Source organism: Perognathus longimembris, chromosome 7 (genome assembly GCF_023159225.1).
Source record: "Perognathus longimembris pacificus isolate PPM17 chromosome 7, ASM2315922v1, whole genome shotgun sequence".
Taxonomy (NCBI): Eukaryota; Metazoa; Chordata; class Mammalia; order Rodentia; family Heteromyidae; genus Perognathus; species Perognathus longimembris.
The window spans coordinates 44,393,502-44,414,806 of NC_063167.1; the positions used below are offsets into that span (position 1 = coordinate 44,393,502).

General features: G+C 39.2%; 1 protein-coding gene across 1 annotated transcript in view; it reads left to right on the top strand.

The window, feature by feature from the left end:
* Ube2u (ubiquitin conjugating enzyme E2 U) overlaps positions 1 to 13,596 on the top strand; it is a 34,277-nt gene extending 20,681 nt beyond the window's left edge. Inside the window, exons 6-8 of the mRNA XM_048352131.1 lie at positions 715 to 760; positions 7,217 to 7,311; positions 13,511 to 13,596. Coding sequence (XP_048208088.1) covers positions 715 to 760; positions 7,217 to 7,311; positions 13,511 to 13,596 — 227 coding nt within the window. The remainder of the gene's footprint in view (positions 1 to 714; positions 761 to 7,216; positions 7,312 to 13,510) is intronic.
* The last annotated feature ends 7,709 nt before the right edge of the window (positions 13,597 to 21,305 follow it).

A 21,305-nucleotide genomic window follows, 5' to 3' on the forward strand; every position in this document is an offset into this window, starting at 1 on the left:
TTTTGCCCAGGCTTGCTTTGAACTGTGACTCTCAGATCTCTGCTTTCTGAGTAGCTAGGATTACAGGCATGAGCCACCCATGCTCAGCTCATTCTTGAGTTTTTAAATAAGAATATAGCCCTTTTTTAGGCTTGGATTTTTTTTATCCTGTGAGAAATTTCAACCTAATCTATGGAAAAGATGGCAGGGAAGAAGAGAGAGAAAGGCTGATTCTCGGAAAGGTAGACAAGGGGTGAGTGTCAAAAATATTTCTGATCAATGTGATTTATTCCTTGTGTTCTGTCCCTTACTATACTCTTGTCCTGTGTCCAGTACCTTTTGGTCCTAGATCTCTCTGGCTGTTTCTCCAGAGGTCATGCATCCTCCATCTTGCCTGGTTGCAAAGATGAGGGTGTAAGTCTTTGGCCTCTGATCTGCTTCTCACCGCTCCTTTCAGAGTTAACTGGAGCCTTCTATTCCTGAGTTGTTTTATTGGCCTCCCACATCATGAAGTTAGGTTTCAAATTTCTATGGCGTCCTACAACAGTTACCACTTGACATCTGCTTTCCATCTTGAAAATTTTTCTTGTCATCTTTCTTTTGCTCTCTTTGTGATTTTATACCTTATTTTTATTTCTTTATTGCCATTTTATTGAGGCGTTGGAAGGAGTGCATGTAAAACCATGTAGCCAATTTCCACAAAAACCGGAAGCCCTTTATATTTTCTTTTTGCAGTGGAAGATGAAAGCCACAAGTTACCTGCACAGTTCCATACATCGAGGTGAGTTTTCTTTTATACACTATCAACTTATTTACTAAAAGGAATGTTGATTAAAATTTTCTGTAATAATGACTTCTTTAATTTATCAAAGGGAATAGGTATTTGTAGCTATTAGTATCTTTTTACAATGTTTTTAGAAAGAATATGGGAAATTATTAAATTTATTCTATTGAATTGAAATTAAATGTATCTATATACTAGCCTATTCCTTTCATTTTGTGTGTGTGTGTGTGTGTGTGTGTGTGTGTGTGTGTTTATTTGCAGGGGGGCTTAAGCTCAGGGTCCCTTAGCTTTTTCACTCAAGACTAGGGCTCTACCCCTTGAACTACAGCTCTACTTCGAACTTTTAATTGAGCTGGTTTTGAACTATGACCCTCAGCCTCCTGAGTAGCTAGGATTAAAGATATGAGCCATTGGTGCCTTTTGAGTATTGAAAAGGAGAAAAAATACATCCTGTCATTAGAATGTGCCCAGTGCATTGTATATAACACAAATCTAAGCAATGTAGGTGGGAAGATGAGACTCCACAGGAAGGAATATTGCAATGGTCTCTGTAGATGCCATAACCCAACACTGTAGCCTTGACCTTGAATGCCCAGAGTGTGGACTCATCTGGGTAATATCTGCTCCTACCCTGATGAGATGTCCAGTCTTCTGCAGGGGAGACAGTATAGAGGGCAGGACTGATAGTTGGTCCCTAAGCACTAATAGAGGGAGCATCTTCCAACAGAGGGTATAGCTGAAAAAGGTATAGATCCTGAGTCTCAAGTGTGGTTTTGCAGCATTTATCTCCTTCCACTTTCCCATTGGCTTCATTGTGATAGCCAGTCACATGTAGAAAACCAAACTAGTATCAAAATAGAGCTTGATTTAGTTCCGGTTACCTTGATTGGCCTTGTATAAAAGATGAGCAAAAGTAGGCAACTTTAGTGGCTCCTGTGGGTGAAATGGAACTGGAAATGCAGTGGAACATCCACTCGGGTGGGATCTGGTAGAGGCATTGCTATCACTTGAATTAGTTGTCAACGTAGGGCAAAGCACTTCACAGGCAGAAAATAGGCCGGTAATAGACATCCAGCACATAAACACTATTTCATCATCTGTAAAATATGAATGTCCCAGAAATAACAGGAGTTGGTCTGATGTGTGGTATAGTTACTTGCAGCCCATAAGGTTACAGTGCCAGCCTTTGCTAAGGAAGAAGTGGGAACAGACCGGTAGAGGGTCTATAGTCCCAGCCTCAGCAGGTCTTCTGATCCAAACTCAGAAGAAATGACACCACCATCAGGTGTGGTGGGTGGCATTTACCTTGTCCCATCCTGACTTCCCTAGTGAAGCCTTCAGAAGGAACTCAGTGTCTAGACTTCAATGACAATCTATGTCCAAGTGTACTTGAGGCTGCAGTTTTCTGTGTATCTGTGAATTTCCATGATACATTTGTCCTGAAATACAGCTCAGGTCCATCTAGGTTTTTGGTTTGTAAATGTTTCATTCACACTCGATTACTGAGAAACGATTCAAAGTAAGATACTGCCCTTGACATTGTGACAGTCTATTGTGATTACCTCTGGAGCTGGAAGGACTAAGATGGCTATTGAACTGTATCCCAGAGACAGAGCCAGGCAGTTAAAATCCTGTTTTCAATAGGCAACAAAACACAGGCTCACACACAAGATTTATTTGTTAAGACTCATGTTGATGCATTTTGCTAACTTGTATGCTCAGGCAGGTTCAAAGCCATAAGCCTCCCAGGCTCCACCTCCTGAGTGTCTGAGATTACAGGCATGAAGCACCATATCTAGTCTTAGAATCATCTTTTTTAAATGTCCTATTGAGCCAAATCTGTTAATTGCTTATATTTTATTTTTAAATAGAATATAGTAAGTGCTATGAAAAGGTAAGATTAGAGGTACTGAGGGAATACAAAGGAAGAAATGGCTTCCTAAGGCTTGGAAGGGTGTTGGGAGGGGAGTAGAAAGGTAGAGCAGGAGTGCACCTATACAGTAGGCCAGCAGAGACTTCTAGCAGAGGAAAACACACATGTAAAGTATGGAGACACAAGAAGGTGTATTTTCCACAACCTGCTGCAGACAGATCCCCCCCACTACTTATTGGCAAGGCATGTGTTTCAAGACCCCTCACCAAGACCCCAGGTAGACCCAAAACCTACATATATCTATGTATTCCTATACATCTGGATGATAAAGTTTCACTTATGAATTCAGCATGGTAGCAGATTAATACCAATAAATGATGACTCAGGACAAAATACTAGATAGTAAGTTATGTGAACATTGTGTCTCTCTGTCTCTCAAGCTTTTTTGTCATTTTGCATTGAATTTATTTTTAAAATATATCAACAAATCATTAAATATGTACAATATGAGAGGGGGGAAAAACAAGCCAATAATCAAGATCCAAATAATATGTTTAATGAGAGAGAATGAGGACTTCAAAAACATTTTTTAGTTTAGTTTTGTTTTAAAATACAGGCCTCCCTTCTCTCCTGCTATGCATCACCTCAGCCACAGGCCAGAAGTTCAGAATTAGACTTTTCTCTCCTGCCAGAAAGGAAGGAAGGAAGGAAGGAAGGAAGGAAGGAAGGAAGGAAGGAAGGAAGGAAGGAAGGAAGGAAGGAAGGAAGGAAGGAAGGAAGGAAGGAAGGAAGGAAGGAAGGAAGGAAGGAAGGAAGGAAGGAAGGAAGGAAGGAAGGAAGGAAGGAAGGAAGGAAGGAAGGAAGGAAGGAAGGAAGGAAGGAAGGAAGGAAGGAAGGAAGGAAGGAAATACAGGCCTGCTGAGTCTAGACCCTGCCATCTCCATTGAGATACCAAGGCCTAGGCCATGGTAGTGAGAGGGCTCCAACCAAAGTTTAACCATTTGGCTTCCCCCAACCCCCCAGCACTTCTCCCCCACCTCCTCATCCCCACATACATATGCATGCTCATACCACCCCATGCTCCTTTGGCTGCAACGTTGCTTCCATAAAATAGCATGACTGTTTTTCCTTTAATGGACCCTTCTTTTTCTCACTGGCTCCCTTTAACTAGGAGGCAGTGTCCCTGCTTTTTTACCAAACACTCTTTTCAAAGTGGTTTTCCCTAAGGCCTCATCTATCAACCTGTATGTTGATTTGACCCAAATCTCTCTTTCCCATTCCCCATTTCTCAATCACACCCCTAAAGGTCATTTTGACTTGTCTATCCTCTCATCACGTAAGGCCCATGTCTAAAATTAAACTCATATTTTACTTCTGACCCTCCCGATGCTTTCTATTAACAGTGAACCTAGTCTTCGGAATAGAGAAGACTATTTGGCCTGAACTGCCTTTGCCTTCACACCCTGTCAGGTGTAGATTCTTTTGCATTGTCTTAGATTCATTTCCTTGCCTGTCCCGTTCATTCTTTCTCCCCACCCCCCAGCCCTCCTCCTCCCCTTCCACTTATTCCAGTTCTTCTATATGGAACTCCCCACTCAGCTCAATTACCTCATCCCCTTTATCCCTTCCTCCAGCACACACATGCTCATACCTCACTCCTCACCTACACTGTGGTGATGCTGGGTCCCCTGCCTAGGATAGCACCTTCCTCCTCCACCTCCTCCTCCTCCTTTTACCCCTGCCTGTCCTGGGACTTGAATTCAAGGCCTGGGCACTGTCCCTGAGTTCCTTTTGCTCAAGGCTAGTGCTTTACCACTTGAACCACAGCACTACGTCTCGCTTTTTCTGCATAGTTTATTGTGGAGATGAGAGCCTTACAGACTTCTTTTCCCAGGCTGGCTTTGAATTGTGATCCTGAGATCTCAGCCTCCTGAGTAGCTAGGATTACAGGCATGAACCACCAACACCTGGTTCCTCCTTTTTTTCCAGGCTTGTACCCAAATCAGGTGATTATTTCTTTACTGGCTTCAAAATAGAGGTTAGAAAGTATTTCTCCAATGTTTTTTGTTTATTGTTACTGTGGAAGAAGTGTCTAGCAATGTGTTGTATTCTCAACATACTAAACCATGCAACACTTTGTTTTAAGATAGACACTCTTCTATTAATAAGTCTAGGCATATATTTTCCCAACAGGATAATAAGCTCTAATATTCACTTATAAATTATGTCTTCTTCTTTTTCCTATTCAGAACATCAATGATAACATTCTGTAAATCCTTATTAATAGTTAAAACTATATACTTGGATCTTATACTAGTTATATCTTTGTAAACTTAATAGTTCATCTGCATATTATAATATTACTATTCGGAACAGTATTATTTTTAAAGGCTGCTTCCTTTGTAGAATTGAAAATACACATATTCTCAAGGGTTTAACATATTCTGCTGTGTATATTCAAGCTAACTAAAGTTATTATACCAAGTAGGGTCATATTTTTAATTATTCTGGAAGAAAGAAAAGAAAGCCCCTGAAGGCTAACAGTTTGAAATTGAACAGGTCACCCCTGGGAAAGGAGAGGGTCATGGGTCATAGTCAAACAGACAAAAAAACAATGGGGACATTGTGCCTGAAGATGGTGAGGTTTTTCTTTTTTCAGGAGACAGTGTGTTGACAGTTTCCTTCCTCTAGGGTCATTGTTGTCTGCCAAATGACCTGTGACAGCAAATTGATCACAAGCTTTTTCATGCAGGAGATATAATGTAGCCTTTCATACTGTTACCTGAATTGCCAAATGCAGAAACTTCTCAATAGCAAATTAATGTTAGTTTAGTATATCATTGAGTAGTGTGAAACACCACAGGCAGCTCTGGAAGCAATAATAGTATGATTCATCGATCTTCATGAAGTTTCAGGTCTCTCTTTAAGTGTGATTGAAGAAAGTAATAACACATTTGAAAAATGTTAGTCTTAAAATTAAGTGTTTAATTGTTATTTAAATAAGTGGGTGTACTGACATACTTAGATATTGCTACATTAGTTTCAAAATTAAGTCAAATGTTTACCTTAAGGTACCTTTAAGTATAAAAATTAATGCTAATTCTAAATGAAAAATGATCTGTTCTTCCAAAGAGCAAAGAACTTAAACTGGAGAAACTATGTAAGGCCCATTACATTTTAAAGCTGTTAACTGTTGATAGTATGTGTTTGAAAAATATCTCTAAGCAATCTTCCTTTTATTGAATGTTGAAAATCTCTGTGTTCAAAAAAATATGGTTAGGGCTGGGGATATAGCCTAGTGGCAAGAGTGCCTGCCTCGGATACACGAGGCCCTAGGTTCGATTCCCCAGCACCACATATACAAAAAACGGCCAGAAGCGGCGCTGTGGCTCAAGTGGCAGAGTGCTAGCCTTGAGCTGGAAGAAGCCAGGGACAGTGCTCAGGCCCTGAGTCCAAGGCCCAGGACTGGCCAAAAAAAAACCAAAAACAAAAAAATATGGTTAAAACAAAAAACACTCTCCAGTGCATTTTTTTTTTTTTTTACTTTTAGATTTTTTATTTTATTTTGTGTGCTTGCTGGTATCCAGGCTTGAACTTGGGGCCTGAACTAGGGACCTAGGCACTATCCCTTAGCTTTTTCTTATCAAGGCTAGCACCCTATCACTTGAGCCACAGCCGTACTTACGGCTTTTTGCTGATTAATTAGCAATGAAGTCTCCTGGATTTTTTTTCTCATGCTGGCTTAGAACAGTGATCCTCAGATCTCAGCTTCCTAAATAGCTACGATTACAGGTGTGAGTCACTGTCTCATTATTAATAATACTTTATAAAAATCTTTGCTCTATTAGTTGTTACATGATAATAGCAATAAAGAAGGAGATGTGGAAGTAGGGATGTTAGAAAAGAGTTATTTTTCATCCTCATGCTTTTATTCTCTTCTCCTAATAAGAAAAAAAAATAATACTATAAAACTTTGACAGGAAATGCAAGGAAATCAATCATTATGGAATGAGGAAATGTATACATAATGCTTATCTTAACATTCTTTTCAGATGTTGGTAATTAGGGTAGACATCCTAAACTTAAGTTTCTTTTCATAATACACACATGGAATAATATTTACCTTTATTATTGAAAAATGGATTGGGCAGGTTTTCTTTCTTTGATTTGTATTCATCGGTGGTGAATTTTATGTTGGATTCACTTATTAGAAGTGTATTAAAATCTGGTGCTGATGGCTCATGCTTGTAAACCTAGCTACCCAGGAGGCTGAGATTGGAGGATCACAGTTGGTAGTCAGCCTGGGCAGAAAAGTCTTCCAGATTCCATCTCCAATTAATCATCCAAAATACCAGACAGGTGGCATGACACAAATGATAGAGCACCATCCATGAGCAAAAATGCCAAATGAGAGAATGGCACCTTGAGTTCAAGCCCTAGTACCTGCAAAAAAAAAATGTATATGTTGGAATTTGTGAGTCAGTGTAATGTTTCATGACAAGATATTATCTGAAGAGACTATTATGATAAAATGATTTTAAAAAGCAACAAAGTGCCTATTATCTGATTTTTGTTTATAGTTTCAGAAACTTTCCAACAGTCACATTTAATGAGTACCACAAGATGTGGTCTGAAATCGCCACATCCAAAACTACAGAGCGCTACAGAAATTCATGTAAGGTGATCTAGCCATAACCTATGTACTTTTAGTATATATTAATCTGTTCAATATCCTCAGCTTGTGTTGCTTTCAAAGATCTGCTATTTAAGAGAGGTAAACATCTCTGTTGACTCTGTGTACTAGTCATTCAACAACTAGTAATTTAGATCCTCTTTTGGGTAAACCCCTAGACTGAAATCTGATTAAAAGCCAGAAAGGGGATAAGCAATTGGAGAAATAAAAAGGTGAGGTTCTGAAGTTCATAGGGTTTACTTAACTCCCTTTACCCTGTAAAGGAGGCTTTGTGCTAGAAGGAAACTTCAGTTCTAAACAAAGTTGCCCTCTGAGCTAGAAAATTTATTAAGTAGAGAACATGTAAGATTCCCCAGCTGTCCAGTCACATAGATATAAGGGGAAATCAGTCATTACCATAACTCTGAAGACAGAATGGCAGTGGACAGCTTTCTGGTAGCACTGACTTGGATCTGTAGAATGTGATTGCATTATATGGATCAATGGAGACTATGCTCCTGTGATTCTGTCTCAGCGAGCCTGTGAACATGGTGCATCTGGAAATGAGCCATATTTGTGATTCCCAGATTCAGTGATGACTGCTCAGTCCTTTCCTTCATCTTCACTGGCTATGTCGTTCTTGACTTACACTACACTCTTCAGCCATGATATGTGTGTGTGTGTGTGTGTGTGTGTGTGTATTTTATTATCAAACTGAATTACAGAGAGGTTACAGCTTCATACATTAGGCATTGGATACATTTCTTGTACTGTTTGTTCTTCTTTCCTAAACACTCTTTTGCCTGGAAATGTGGCTTAGTGGTAGAGTGCTTGCCTACCATGCAGGAAGCCGTGGATTCAATTCCTCAGCATCACATACACAGAAAAGGCCAGAAGTGGTACTGTGGCTCAAGAGGTAGAGTGCTAGCCTTAAGCAAAAAAAAAAAAAAAAAAAAGCAAAGAAGAGGCAGGGACAGTGTTCAGGCCCTGAGTCCAAGCCCCAGGACTGGCAAAAAAAATATCAGGGTCAAAGATAATCCAAATGGTACAATACCCACTTAACAAGCATGAGGCCTTGATTTCAAACCCAAGTACTACTCATAACAGTTGTTGTGTATGTGTGTGTGTGTTTAGTTACACAGATTTTAGCAATTATTTCAGTATAAATAATTTCCTTCTTTCTAATACTAGAACACATGAATGCTTGAATTTTAAAGATATATAGTGGGAACAGCTTAGTCCATTCAGCAAACACGTTTGAATACTGCTATAACGGAGGCACTGAAGGCTCAGATGTGGTCCCAGGCCAGTACCATTCATTGTTCAAACATGGTGACATCACTGGACATACTATAGGTATTGAGTCAGAGATAAACACTTTCAGTCAAACCCAAAAAGTTATTGGATGGCACTTGTTAGAATAATGCAGGGGAACTTGGATACTCTGAATTCCTAGAGAAAAAAAAATAACCAAAGCATTGCCTAAAGGTGAGGAGATTTGGAGTGGTTAGAGTACAATTCCAAGCAATTAAAAATGAAAGGAAATTATGATCATAAGTGTGTGATCCCTAAAGCCTTTTGTTGCTCTGTATCTGTCACTAACCTAGTCTGGAGCTTACCCCTTTCCATAAAGACAACAGCTTGGTAGTGGTTATCGCTAGGAAAAAAAATCTGAGACTTTGAATCTTTGTGCCATATTTCACAACCCCTGCCCCATTCTTTCCTTGGAATTTTTCTGGTAATGTTTCAAGAGCTTTCCTTCAATACTTAATTCAAAAAAAATGAAATATCAACTTCACATATGCTGCTGGCCATTTTGTCTTTTGATAGTTCAGTTGGATGGGATCCAACACTATCTTCTTTAATGGCCTAATTTCCTGGCAATAATAGAGATCGAGCTTTTAGATTGTAGAATGCTTCTTCAACAACTCAGAAATTAAAAAAGGAAACTTCCAATAACTTGGTTACATTCCTATCTGGTAAGGTTACTAAACTCAAGGTGCATATTTTAAAATCTTTATTATTATTATTATTACTATTACTATTATTATTATTATTACTACTACTACTAGTAGTATTTGCTGGTCCTGGGGTTTGAACTCAGAGCCCGGCACAGTGCTCAAGGCTAGTGCTCTACCACTTGAGCCACAGCATCACTTCTGGTTTACTGGTAGTTAATTGGAGATAAGAGTCTCATGAACTTTCCTGCCCCTGCTAGTTTCATGCTGAGATTCTCAGATCTGTTTCCTGAGTAACTACCAACACCTGGCTCAAAATCATTAACTTTTATGAACAGTGAATAGTAATAATTTGATTTGAGTTTAAAAACTCTTTTGATATCTTTGTATGTGATCATACTTAGGGATTTTTGGAGGATGAGGGAAGGGATGTTGTATTATTGTGCCCATTCTGGGGCTTGGATGATGTCCTTGAGCTTTTTTGTTCAAGACTAGCACTCTGCTTTTTGAGCCACAGCTTTACTTCTGGCTCTTTGGTGATTAATTAGAGATAAGAGTCTCATGGACTTTCCTGCCTGGGCTGTCTTTGAATTGAGATCTCGGATTTTAGCCTCTTGAGTAGCTAGGATTACAGGCATGAGCCACCAGTGCCTGGTTTGATCATACTTTTATTCACTGCTATTTACTGAACACATACTGTATCATGTATGCAATGGTATATTAATCCTGTGGCATGGTAGTATTACCATGGGTAATATAGGGTAAAATTACTATGGGCAAAATAGGATAGTATTACCCTGTTTTACAGAAAGGAAAAGACAAAGGGTTGCTATCTAACTTAACTAAGATCATACATGTGAGAGAGAGTATCATTCACTAGTAAAGAAAGTAACTTCCACAGCCAGGTTACTGGAGTTTAATCCTGGCTCTGGTATTTACAATCTATGTGACACAAAATATATTTTGTTGTTGTTTGGGGTCTGGAGTTTGAATTTTCTACCACTTGAGCCACACTCTTAGCTCTTTTTGCTTTACTTATTTTCACATAAGTTCTTCCATTTTGGACTGAGTTAGCCTGGACTGTGATCCTCCTATTTAAACCTTTGGTATAGCTGGGATTGCAGGCATATTCCACCATCCCTTGCTTTATTGAGTCTCACTGTCTTTTTGCCCAGGTTGGCCTCAAATCATAATCCTCGTAACCTTTTCCTTCCAAGTAGCTAGATTATAGGTGTACCACCATACCTGGCTAGGAGATGTTTCCTAACCTCTCTGTGGCCCAATTTTCTCATCTATAAGATACAGCTAGAATCACAAGATGTACCTCACGGAATGGGTGTACTTAGAACATAACCTAGCATATAGAGCTCAAGAAATATGCCAATTCTTAATTTAAAAAAAACTGTGGTTCAAGGACATAAGCCAGATCCTGTAACTCCACATTTATTACTCTATCATTCTATCTTGCCTTTATAATATGACAGCAAATTATCTCAGCATAGTGTGCAATTTTCATTCAGATCCTGAAGTCTGCACAGGCAATCCGTTTATCAATGATTTTTGGTTCACAATCATAGGCCCTCCTGTGGAGAAGCATACCATTAATGCATTCCTCTTTGTCCATCACTAAAAAATGTCAAGGAAAAGGCTTGGCAGGGAAAAAACAAATGCATATGGTTGTAGGAAAGGCTCCTTCACAACAGAATGTGATCCCCATAAGGAAATGTTTATGTGAGAGGAAGAGAGTCCTTCAGACCCGTGTGCTGGGCACGACTGAGCATAGGCTTCCTCGTGTCTGTCTGCTGTCATCAGGAAAAGCCAGACAGCCTGAAGCATCATGCAGATGCTTGCTTCCACACTAGGAGACTTTTCATTGTGTGGTTCCTTGAGCCTACAGTGAGGGCAAATGTCTCGCACATGCACTGAGATGCAGGAGGCTGAATATCCGTCTCCACTGTAGTGCTCTCAGTCTTGGCTGCCATTAGAACCACCTGAAGACCTGGTAAGAATTCCCTCTTGAAGATCACACAGCAGACCAATTCCCTCAGGATCTCTGGGAAGAGGACCAAACAGTGATGGTTTTAAAGGCTCCCCAGGTGACCACAATGTGCAGCCATAGTTGGGCAAGCTCAAGTGGGAAGAAGATGATGTCAAAACTTAGCAACTCCTTAGCCAAATACAGGTGAGTGAACTCAGATTATACACTTAATGCTGTGTCTCATCTTTCCATTGTATGATTGGGCAAAGCTTTTCTTCTCTACATTAAGTTGCTTAGTGATTAGCATGAAAGAGAAAGTGTGAAAAGGAAAGATTATATTTAAAATTTTGTCAAGCACTATAGAAACTGCCAAGGAAGAGAAGATGCTGAGACCAGCTGATGCTATACAAAGGCCAGGGGCTTGAGATGAGGGTAAATTCAGGTCAACTTCTAGAGAAGTGTGTTCCCAAAACACAGCACTCAGGGTCTGGGGTTTGATCCACAAGCTGATAGCTCACACCTGTAATCCTACCCACTCAGAAGGCTGAGAGCTAGGGATCATGGTTCAAAGCCAGCCCAGGCAGAAAAGTCCCCATGATACTCTTATCTCCAATTAACCACCCAAAAAACAGAAGTGAGGCTGTAGCCCAAAGTGGTAGAGCACTAACCTTGAGCAAAAGAGCTCAGGGACAGCACCCAGGTCCTAAGTTCAAGCCCTATGACCAGCAAAAAAATAAAAAATATATATTCTTATGTATTATATATAAATAGTATAAAAACATGTTCCTATAGGCTTAATCATACATACATATTCTTTTATCATTCATTATTCATATTTTATTTTGTATGAATGTGTATGTGTGTGTGTGTTGGTACTGGAGCTTGAACCCACCTCTATTCAGCATATGTGCTATCTCTTAGCTTTTCCTCTCAAAGCTAGTATTGCTCTACCACTTGAGCCACACCTTCATTTCCTGCGTATTAGTGCTTAATTGGAAATAAGAGTCTCATAGACATTCCTGCTCAGGCTGGCTTCCAAGTGCAATCTTCAGATATCAGTCTCTTGATTAGAAAATAAGATACTTTCTATAAAACAGTTGAGGGAACTAAGGAATCTGTAAGAGCTATCTTTAAATATTAGAGGGTCCTCTCCCCGGAAAAGGAGTACGTTATATTCACCCAGTACTTGGATTGGGCTCACATCAGAGCCCTTATTACCAGCCTATGGAACTGTCTCCCAAATACTGCCTATCATTGGCAAAGGATCCCTTCCGGGCCTTGAACATCATTTGAAATTCTTGCTCTGTAAAAGATGGAGATCTGAACTATCACTGGGAATGTAGATGAGTAGTAAGAGTGCTTGTTTCCCATGTATATGGCCCTGAGGTTATCCTCAGCAAAGAAAAAAAAGGAAATCTGTGATGTTACTTTCAATCCCAAAATATTTTTTCTACTCAAAGTGCTAAATTGTAGAATGATAATACCTGTGTTTTTTAAAATATAAATTATCTTAGTGCTTTATTACTATTTGCTTTAAAAAGCACAAAAACTTTGATGTGTTTAAAGATCTATTTGGCTTGAATTGGCAGTTCTTGAATTGGGTAGCATCTCACTTAAAGCACAGCAATTGTTCCTCTGGGCACAGCAGTAGACTCAGTCTTAGCACTAGTTAAATTGCAGCTGGAAGAGGAACAAGGAAACAACAATAGAGTCCAGACATAGGTCATCCTCAGGTACTTCTGGTTACTCTTCTCTGAAGGGTTAAAACAGAGAGGATTTTCTCATCTCTCTGCAATTTCAGCTTCACTAGGACCCTTTGGATTAGTTGCTATGAATTTCCTGTATTGGGGGAAACTGGTCTCCTTTAGGCATTTTCCTGCTTCCTTAAAGTGTCTACTTGACTTTCTGGCACTTAGTGTGATTGACTCCATGTTGGTTTGGTCTTGTTACATCAATAGAAGCTCAATCCCAAACAGTGGTTTCCCATAAATGTTATCTAATAACATAAATGATACATAAACAAATGTCACTTTAATGAAAACAATTTCCAAGGCACAGTCTACATATTTCAAGCAACACTGAATATTACAAAGTTCCAATGAAAAGAAGAAATTTGGGGAGTCTGCACACTGTATCAGGACTTTAGTGATATAATTTATGTGATGGCTATATATCCAAATTAATGAGAAGTGAATTGTTTTTTTTTAATTTCTAAACCTGTTAAGGAATGTATTTGTGGCTCCTTTTCTAAATATTCTCATTTCAGTGTTTGAAGATCCAAATTTTATTGGAAAGTATTACAAATGGAAGAAAATGGATCTCCGGTGTCCTAAAGAATGGAAGTTAAAGTAAGAAATTCCAGAAATTCTTGATTCCATTACTTTGAAATTCTAGTTATTTTACTTTCTAGTAGCTAACTGAACCATGGAGAGAAACTCTTGGTAATAATAATGTATACCGTTTACTTAAAAAAATTGTTTTGGCATTAACTGTAGTTTGAACTCAAGGCCTCCATCTTGCTTAAGAAGGTACTCTATCTCTTGCTCTGTGCCTTTAGTTCTTTTTATTACCTTACTTTTCAGATGGCCATAGATGTCCACAAACATAGATCCTCCTATCTATACCTCTATAGAACTGGAATTTGGAGTTATAGTTGCATAATGCTTATTTGTCAAGATGCAGGTCTCAGTAGTGTTTGTCCATTACTGGCCTTGAACTGTGATCTTCCCCACTGCCACCTCTTAAGTAGTTGGCATTATTACAGGTATGAGGCATGGTGCCTAACCCACTTAGGTTTTGTCCTGATAATACTGAGCTTTGCTGCTTAGCTGGTGCTTTGTTGAAAACTCACTCTTAAAATAGATTTTTCTATCCTTTAACATACAACTTCAGATTTGGTGCTTCAGTTGCTTGTTTTTATTTGTACTTCTGCAACCTTTGAGTGTGTGTGTGTGTGTGTGTGTGTGTGTGTGTGTGTGTGTGTGCTCAATATGTTGGTACAGGGGCCTGAACTCAGGGCCTCACACACTTACTTGGCGTTTTTCAAATCTCAATGGCTAGCACTCTACTTGCATCACAGCTCCACTTCCATCTTTTTGCAGGTTAATTAGACATGAGTCTCATAGAGACTTTTCTTCTGGCTTTGAACTGTGATCCTCATATCTGTCTTCCGAGTAGCTAAGTTACAGATATAAGCCACTGGTGCCCAGCTACAGCTGTTTTGTTTTTGGTTTTGGTTTTTTTGCAGGTCCTGAGGCTTAAAGTCAATGCCTAGGTGCTGAGCCTGAGCTTTTCTGTGTTCAAGGTTAGTGCTCTGCCATTTGAGCCACAGTGCCACTTACACCTTTTTCTGAGTAATTTATTGGAGATAGAGTCTCACAAACTTTCCTGCCCAAACTGATCCTTAGACCTCAGCCTCCAGAGTAGGTAGGATTACAGGTATGAGCCACCGGCGCCTGGCTTGTTTTATTTTTTTAAAGACAAAGTAGAAAACAGCTTTTTCATGATATAATTTTCTGCTTTCAGAATAAATTATAGGTAGGGAAAAAGGTTTTTATTAAGCAAAATTTAAAGGAATACAAGTATTTTTTTCTCCTTGGAAGTCAGGTTTCAAGTTTCTTTTAGAGTTTAAGAAGCCTACTTAGAATATAAGGTTAATTTTTCCTCTACGTGACTTCCTTTTTTATTCCCTTTAACAGAACTGCTTTGTTTTGTTTGTTTGATCATTGATGCATTATGTAATACCAGCATCCCACAGAACCCAAAGATTTAGCAAAAGCAGAGCCATGTCATTTTCAACTTATCTACCATTTCTACATCTGGGTAAAATAATTGTGAGTGGTTTGAGTGCTAGAGCATGTTTCCAAAGACATTATTTTGAAGTTGTAGGTCAAATTATCATGTGCGTAGCAACCCTGTCAGAACAAAGTTCTCACACCTTATGCCATCTGGTGGCTGACAAGAATCTATTTGGGTCAAATGATACTCACTTCTTGTGAATTGTGGAGTTGATTAGTCAAAAACACATTTTGAATAAGGTTTAGAAAATGTGTGCGTTTATTTGCATTTTGTTGTGCCATAAATATTTGAGTGTGCAAATAGGTGGAACAATAATAAAAAATTAAAAGAAGAATGAAATCTATGTTGTTTTCTGATTGTTATCACAGTTCTTGTGTTTGTCAACACAGGTGTGAGATGAAGTAGTAAGTTCTTGGACTCGAGTAGAAAACACATAGGAATCTTAGTAAGCAAGTAATTGTCTACCATGTGTATGCCACATAATGCCACTATCTTTCCTTCCTTCCTTCTTTTTCCTGCCTGCCTGCTTTGTGCTCAGGCTCCAGGGTGTTGCCATGCTATGTGAGCCCTAAGCTACATCCCCAAGCCTTGGCTTTTTGAGGCCCTTTCTATACAGCTTAGGGTGGGCTTCAATTTGCTATGTAATTCTGCCTGGTTTCAAACTCTTGATGCTCAAATGCAGGGATTATAGGAATGTCCCGCCATGCCCAACTCATTTGTTTGTTTTTGTTTGTTTGTTTTTATGTTTTTATTATTTATTTATTTTTATACAAAATCATTTTTAAGTTTTTATTATAAAACTGATGTACAGAGAGGTTACAGTTTCATATTTTAGGCATTGGATACATTTCTTGTACTGTTTGTTACCTTGTCCCTCATATCCCCCTCCCCCCTCCCCCTTACCCTTTCCCCCCCTGAGGTGTTCAGTTTACTTACACCACCAACTCATTTGTTTTTAATCCATGTTTGAAGATGCTGTGCTTACAAGCATCTGTTCCACAAAATCAGAAACTGCAAATTAAAAACTATTTGCATCATGTTAAAACTGTCTTCTACCACTGACTCATGCTTCTCCTACTGTCTTTCCAGTTCTCTGCTCTCATCATCTCTTAAACCATGTTGACATTTTTTTTCCTCTAATATGTAAGGTCTTAAGATCTCGTCCCTGCTTGTGCCTTTTATCTGTCATGTCTTTGTTAACTGGCTCTTGGCTGGTTGAATAGAGTTGGGATTTGGTCTGAGTTAAGAGATGGACTCTAGAAGACTTCAAGTCAGGAGCCTGAAGCCCAACCACCTAGATCTGAATCTTAGTCCGGTGAGTTATGACTGTGACTTTGCTGCTTTTGTTATTTGATAAATAGTACTTAATAAACACACGTACCTCCCAAAGAGGTTGTAAGCATTCCAAAATCCAAATATGTAAGGTGCTTCATAGGATGTCTAGCATATAGCCAAGTCCCCACAGGAACCACTGGGATCATGCATTTTCTACTGTGGCCTTCATTCAATCTACTGATTGAAAATCTTTCTTTGGACAAAGCCTTACAAAGAAGCTGAGGCTTCAGAATCACAAGGAGTTCTTACCCTCTCTGAACATTTTTCCTCATCTGTCAAATAGAGCTCTTATCTCCCTGGCATGACATTGAATCTCATGAGTGAGATCATATATATTTAAAATCATATGATGTTGGCACATAGCATTCAACAAATATTCACTTCCAAGGAGAGGGAAGGTGAGAGCTAATACTCCCCAACTTTCAGAGGTTGAACATTTCTGTAAACATACATTTTTTAAAATGTAAAATTTTCTTGGTTGAAAAACACCATCTACCTTGACCACATTATTTTATTCCAGTTATACCAATGTTTCCTTTTGCTTCTCTGCCCCCATGTGCCCAAATATCTCAGTTCCTGAGCTGCTCCTTCCTGCTGTTCTCTAGTCCTGTCGCCCTGTGTTCCTTATTCCTGCTCTTGTATTCTTCTCTCCTGTAGTCCTCTGCTCCCTCCTTTCTTTCCCCACCTCTCCCTCCATGTATGTATGTATGTATGTATGTATGTATGTATGTATGTATGTATCTGTCTATCTATCTGTCAATCTATGTATCTATCATCTATGTGTCTGCTCCTCTCTCCTATCTCCTATGATGTGGAAATTCATCTATTTGTGCAAGTGCCCAGGGCAAGGGCATTCCTATAGCTTTTCATTCTCCACACTTAGCATAGTCCCCGGCAAAAAGAAGGCATTCAGTTAATGTTCATCGAAAATGCATACCTACTATCTTTCCTCATTTAAGAAAGGATTAAATGCAAAAGATAGGTAATTTCAGAAAAAAAAAAAGCCTAGCTATAGTGCTTTAAGGTCCATTCTTTCTTGCATTTTTTTTTTTTTTTTTTTTTTTTTTGGCCAGTCCTGGGCCTTGGACTCAGGGCCTGAGCACTGTCCCTGGCTTCCTTTTGCTCAAGGCTAGCACTCCGCCACTTGAGCCACAGCGCCACTTCTGGCCGTTTTCTGTATATGTGGTGCTGGGGAACCGAACCTAGGGCCTCGTGTATCCGAGGCAGGCACTCTTGCCACTAGGCTATATCCCAGCCCCCTTTCTTGCATTTTTGACACAGAGTTCTACTATATAGCCCCAGCTGGCCTTGAACTCACTATTTTCCTACTTCAGCTTCCTGAGGCTGGCATTACAGAAGTGTACCACCATGCCTGGCTCAAATCCATTCTAATCTGTTTTTCTGTATTAAGAATACTAGAATTTAGTCAGAAATAAGGATTGAAAGCTGGAAATATAAATGACTATTATAATTATTTTATGCAAGTTCTTGAATTCAGCACATCTTAGTTACTATTATTAGAAATCCACTGTCATCATAATCAGCTCATAAATGCTCATTAGCCAACCGTCTGATTTTAGTGTTTATTTCTAAGGCCTCTTTTTTCATTCCTATTGTTTTAATTGAGTGTTCATGCAAATGTTTTATTTTTGAGATATGAGGAAATATAAATCTAGAATCTAATCAATAGTTTACATTTATTTTCTCTAGATAAATAGTGAAAGGTAAAATTAAAAAATAATGAAAGCTATTCTTCTCAGTGTTCTTATTCATGCACATGTAAAACTATGTGTCATACTCCATGGTGAATGATTTGTTATGTGATAACAGAAAAATATGTATCAGTAGTCTAAACTTTGGCAGCAAGAAAACTTTCTAAAGTTATTAATTCTGGTGAAGCTTTCTATTCAATATAATCTTAGAAAAGAATATTTCTAGCTGGGCAGCAGTGGTTCACACCTGTAATCCTAGCTACTCAGGAGGCTGAAATCTGAGGATCCCAGTTCAAAGTCAGCCAGGGCAGGACTGTTGGTAAAACTCATCTCCAGTTAACCACCAGAAAACCACAAGTGGCCCAAAGTGGTAAAGCATTAGCCTGGAGCAGAAAAAGCTCAGGGATGGCATTGAAGCCTTGAGTTCAAGCCCCACAACTGACAAAAAAGAAGATTTCTCTTCTCCATACATAGCAGGTTTTTATAACCTGGGTCTTAAGTGTCTCACAAAAGACCATCTACTCAAAGCTTAATGTCAAGACTGGTGCTACAGGAAAGTGGTAGAACCTTTAAGAGGTGAAGCCTAGTAGAAGAAAGATCATTAGAGTCATTAGGGGTGTTAGGCAAGCCCCTTCCTTTCTGCCTCTTACTTTCTGGCTACTATGAGGTTAGAAGTGTTCTATACTCGTGATGTTCTATTGCCAGGCCATAGGCCCAAATGTTGGTACCAAGTGGTCATCCACTGAAACCTCTGAAACTATGAGCCAAAATTAATCTTTCTTCCTTATAAGTTGAGTACCTCAGCAGGTGTGTTGTCACAGTGACAGAAAGCTGACTGACAGATATATGGAAAGTCCCATCCATGACTCCAGGCATTCTCCATTCCCAATGTACTGCTGGTCACCAGCTGAATAACACACAGAAGTATCTATTAGCTGCCTTCCAAGCCACACCTAATCAACCTCTACACCTCAGCATCACAATTGGCTTGCCCTGTGGCACAGCTTCAAGACCAGGCTCCCTGCTGCCTGGTTCCACTGGCTCACCTCCCCTGACATTACCCCTTAGGGGATTTTTATAAACCTGGAAGTAGAGGGCATCTCTAGTTTGTCAGTAATCAACACAGATGTACCAAAAAGATTAACCAGTTTGCCCAAAGTTATTGGTGATAAACAAGTTTTTCCTGTTTAACTACTAGTTCATACAAAAATCCAGGTGAGTGTAGACATTTTGTCTACAAAGCTGCAAGCACACATCAGATCTACCTTTTGTGGATGAATTGGTTTGTATGTGTCAACATTAAATTTTGTTATCAAACAATGTGACTTTTCCCCTTTTAAGAAAAAAATCAGTTCTATATCAAATATTAATACAAAACTTTGTTATATTTGTAAATGCTATTTGATCTTAATTGTCCTATTTTTTTTGTCAGTCATGGGACTTGAACTGAAGGCCTGGGTGCTGTTCCTGAGTTATTTTTGCTCAAGGCTAGCACACTACTATTTGGAGCCATAGCTTTACTTCCTGCTTTCTGCTGGTTAATTGGAGATAAGAATCTCAAGGACTTTCCTTGGAACAGAAATCCTCAGATCTTAGCCTCCTGATTAGCTAGGATTATGGGCATGAGCCACTGGTGCCCAGCTGTCTTGTCTTATAAATTAGGAAGTTGGTATGTATAATTTCTAAGATACTTTGTGTTGATTTTGTATGTTTTTAGATGACAATTATGAGTACTCTTTCTCTTATGTGTGCATATTTGGTTTGCCTATTCTCTAGTTACATAGAAAATGTTCATTTGACTACATTAACTTAATTAATATCTGTGTTACCCTTTCAGGGTAATTTAATTCAAACATTGTTTTCATAGGCTTGCATAATTATGTATTTAATACATTTTCGAGAAATTCTAGCCTTTTAATTCTCCAAAGATTAACCTTCAGTGCCATCTTGTGGTCAAAGTAAGAGCTAGCATTCGAAGTTTCTCCTATTATGGTGGGTGATAGGAGGAACAATAGGAAAAAAAAATAAGGATAGGAGAAACGATATAAACACAGGTTCAAAAAAATCCCTATAAAAGTAATTTCTGGCTGAGAGTGTCTCGGTGGTAGAACGTATGTCTAGAATTCACAAAAGTCTGAAAAAGTAAAACGTGAAAAGCAAATAAGAATAATAATTCTGCCAGGCAATTACTTTTGTCTCTGCTTGGATGTTAGAGGCAGAAAGCTTGAAGCTTCAAGAAGTTCTCAAATAGCCAGTCACTGGAAGCTCACACCTGTAGTCCTAGCTACTCAGGAAGCTGAGATCTGAGGATTGAGTTTGGAGCCATCCCTGGCAGGAAACTTTGTGAAGCTCTTATCTCCAATTAATCCTCCCCACCCCCACTCCCAGCCCCCCCCAAAAAGCCAGTGATAGAGCCATGGCTTATGTAGTAGAGCAGTAGCTTTGAGCACAAAGCTCAAAAGACCCAAGTCTTTAGTTCAAGCCCCAGGACCAGCACGCATACACACAGAAAGTACTAAAACTGCTCCAATATCCCTCCCTTCTAGCTTACCTTTCATACCTATGGTAGCCATTTGTTTGCAAAACTTTCCAAAAAAATAAGAAATTATCTCCATTTTATAAAGAAGGCATGCAGGAAAACTTTAGATAATAAAAATTAAATTTCTGGGGCTGGGAATGTGGCTTAGTGGTAGAGTGCTTGCCTTGCATGCATGAAGCCCTGGTTCGATTCCTCAGTACCACATAAACAGAAAAAGCTGGAAGTGGTGCTGTGGCTCAAGAGGTAGAGCTATAGCCTTAAGCAAAAAAGCAGCCAGGGACAGTGCTCAGGCCTTGAGTCCCAAGCCCCAGGACTGGCAAAATAAATAAATAAATTTCCAAAGATGCACACTTACTAAAAAGCCTACAAGATGCCACAAGAAGCCTTCCTATCAAGTATAGAAGCCTCAGAAGGCTTTGGAGCTGGGAGAGGGGAGGTTCTAAGGACAGTGGGAGATGGAAGGGATCCTGCTCATTATTGGTACCCAGGGCTGGGTTGAGGGTGTGTGTATGGGAACATAAATGAGACTGTGTCTGGCTTAGGGACTGCTCTTTCAGTCTCAGAAAGTAATTACTCATTTTTCTCCCACAAACTTTTCAGCTCTTTGACCTTAAAAAAAAGTGTTCATTTTTGGTCTCCTCTTGTGTGTGTTTATTTAATCCATTTCTTTCTCTGAC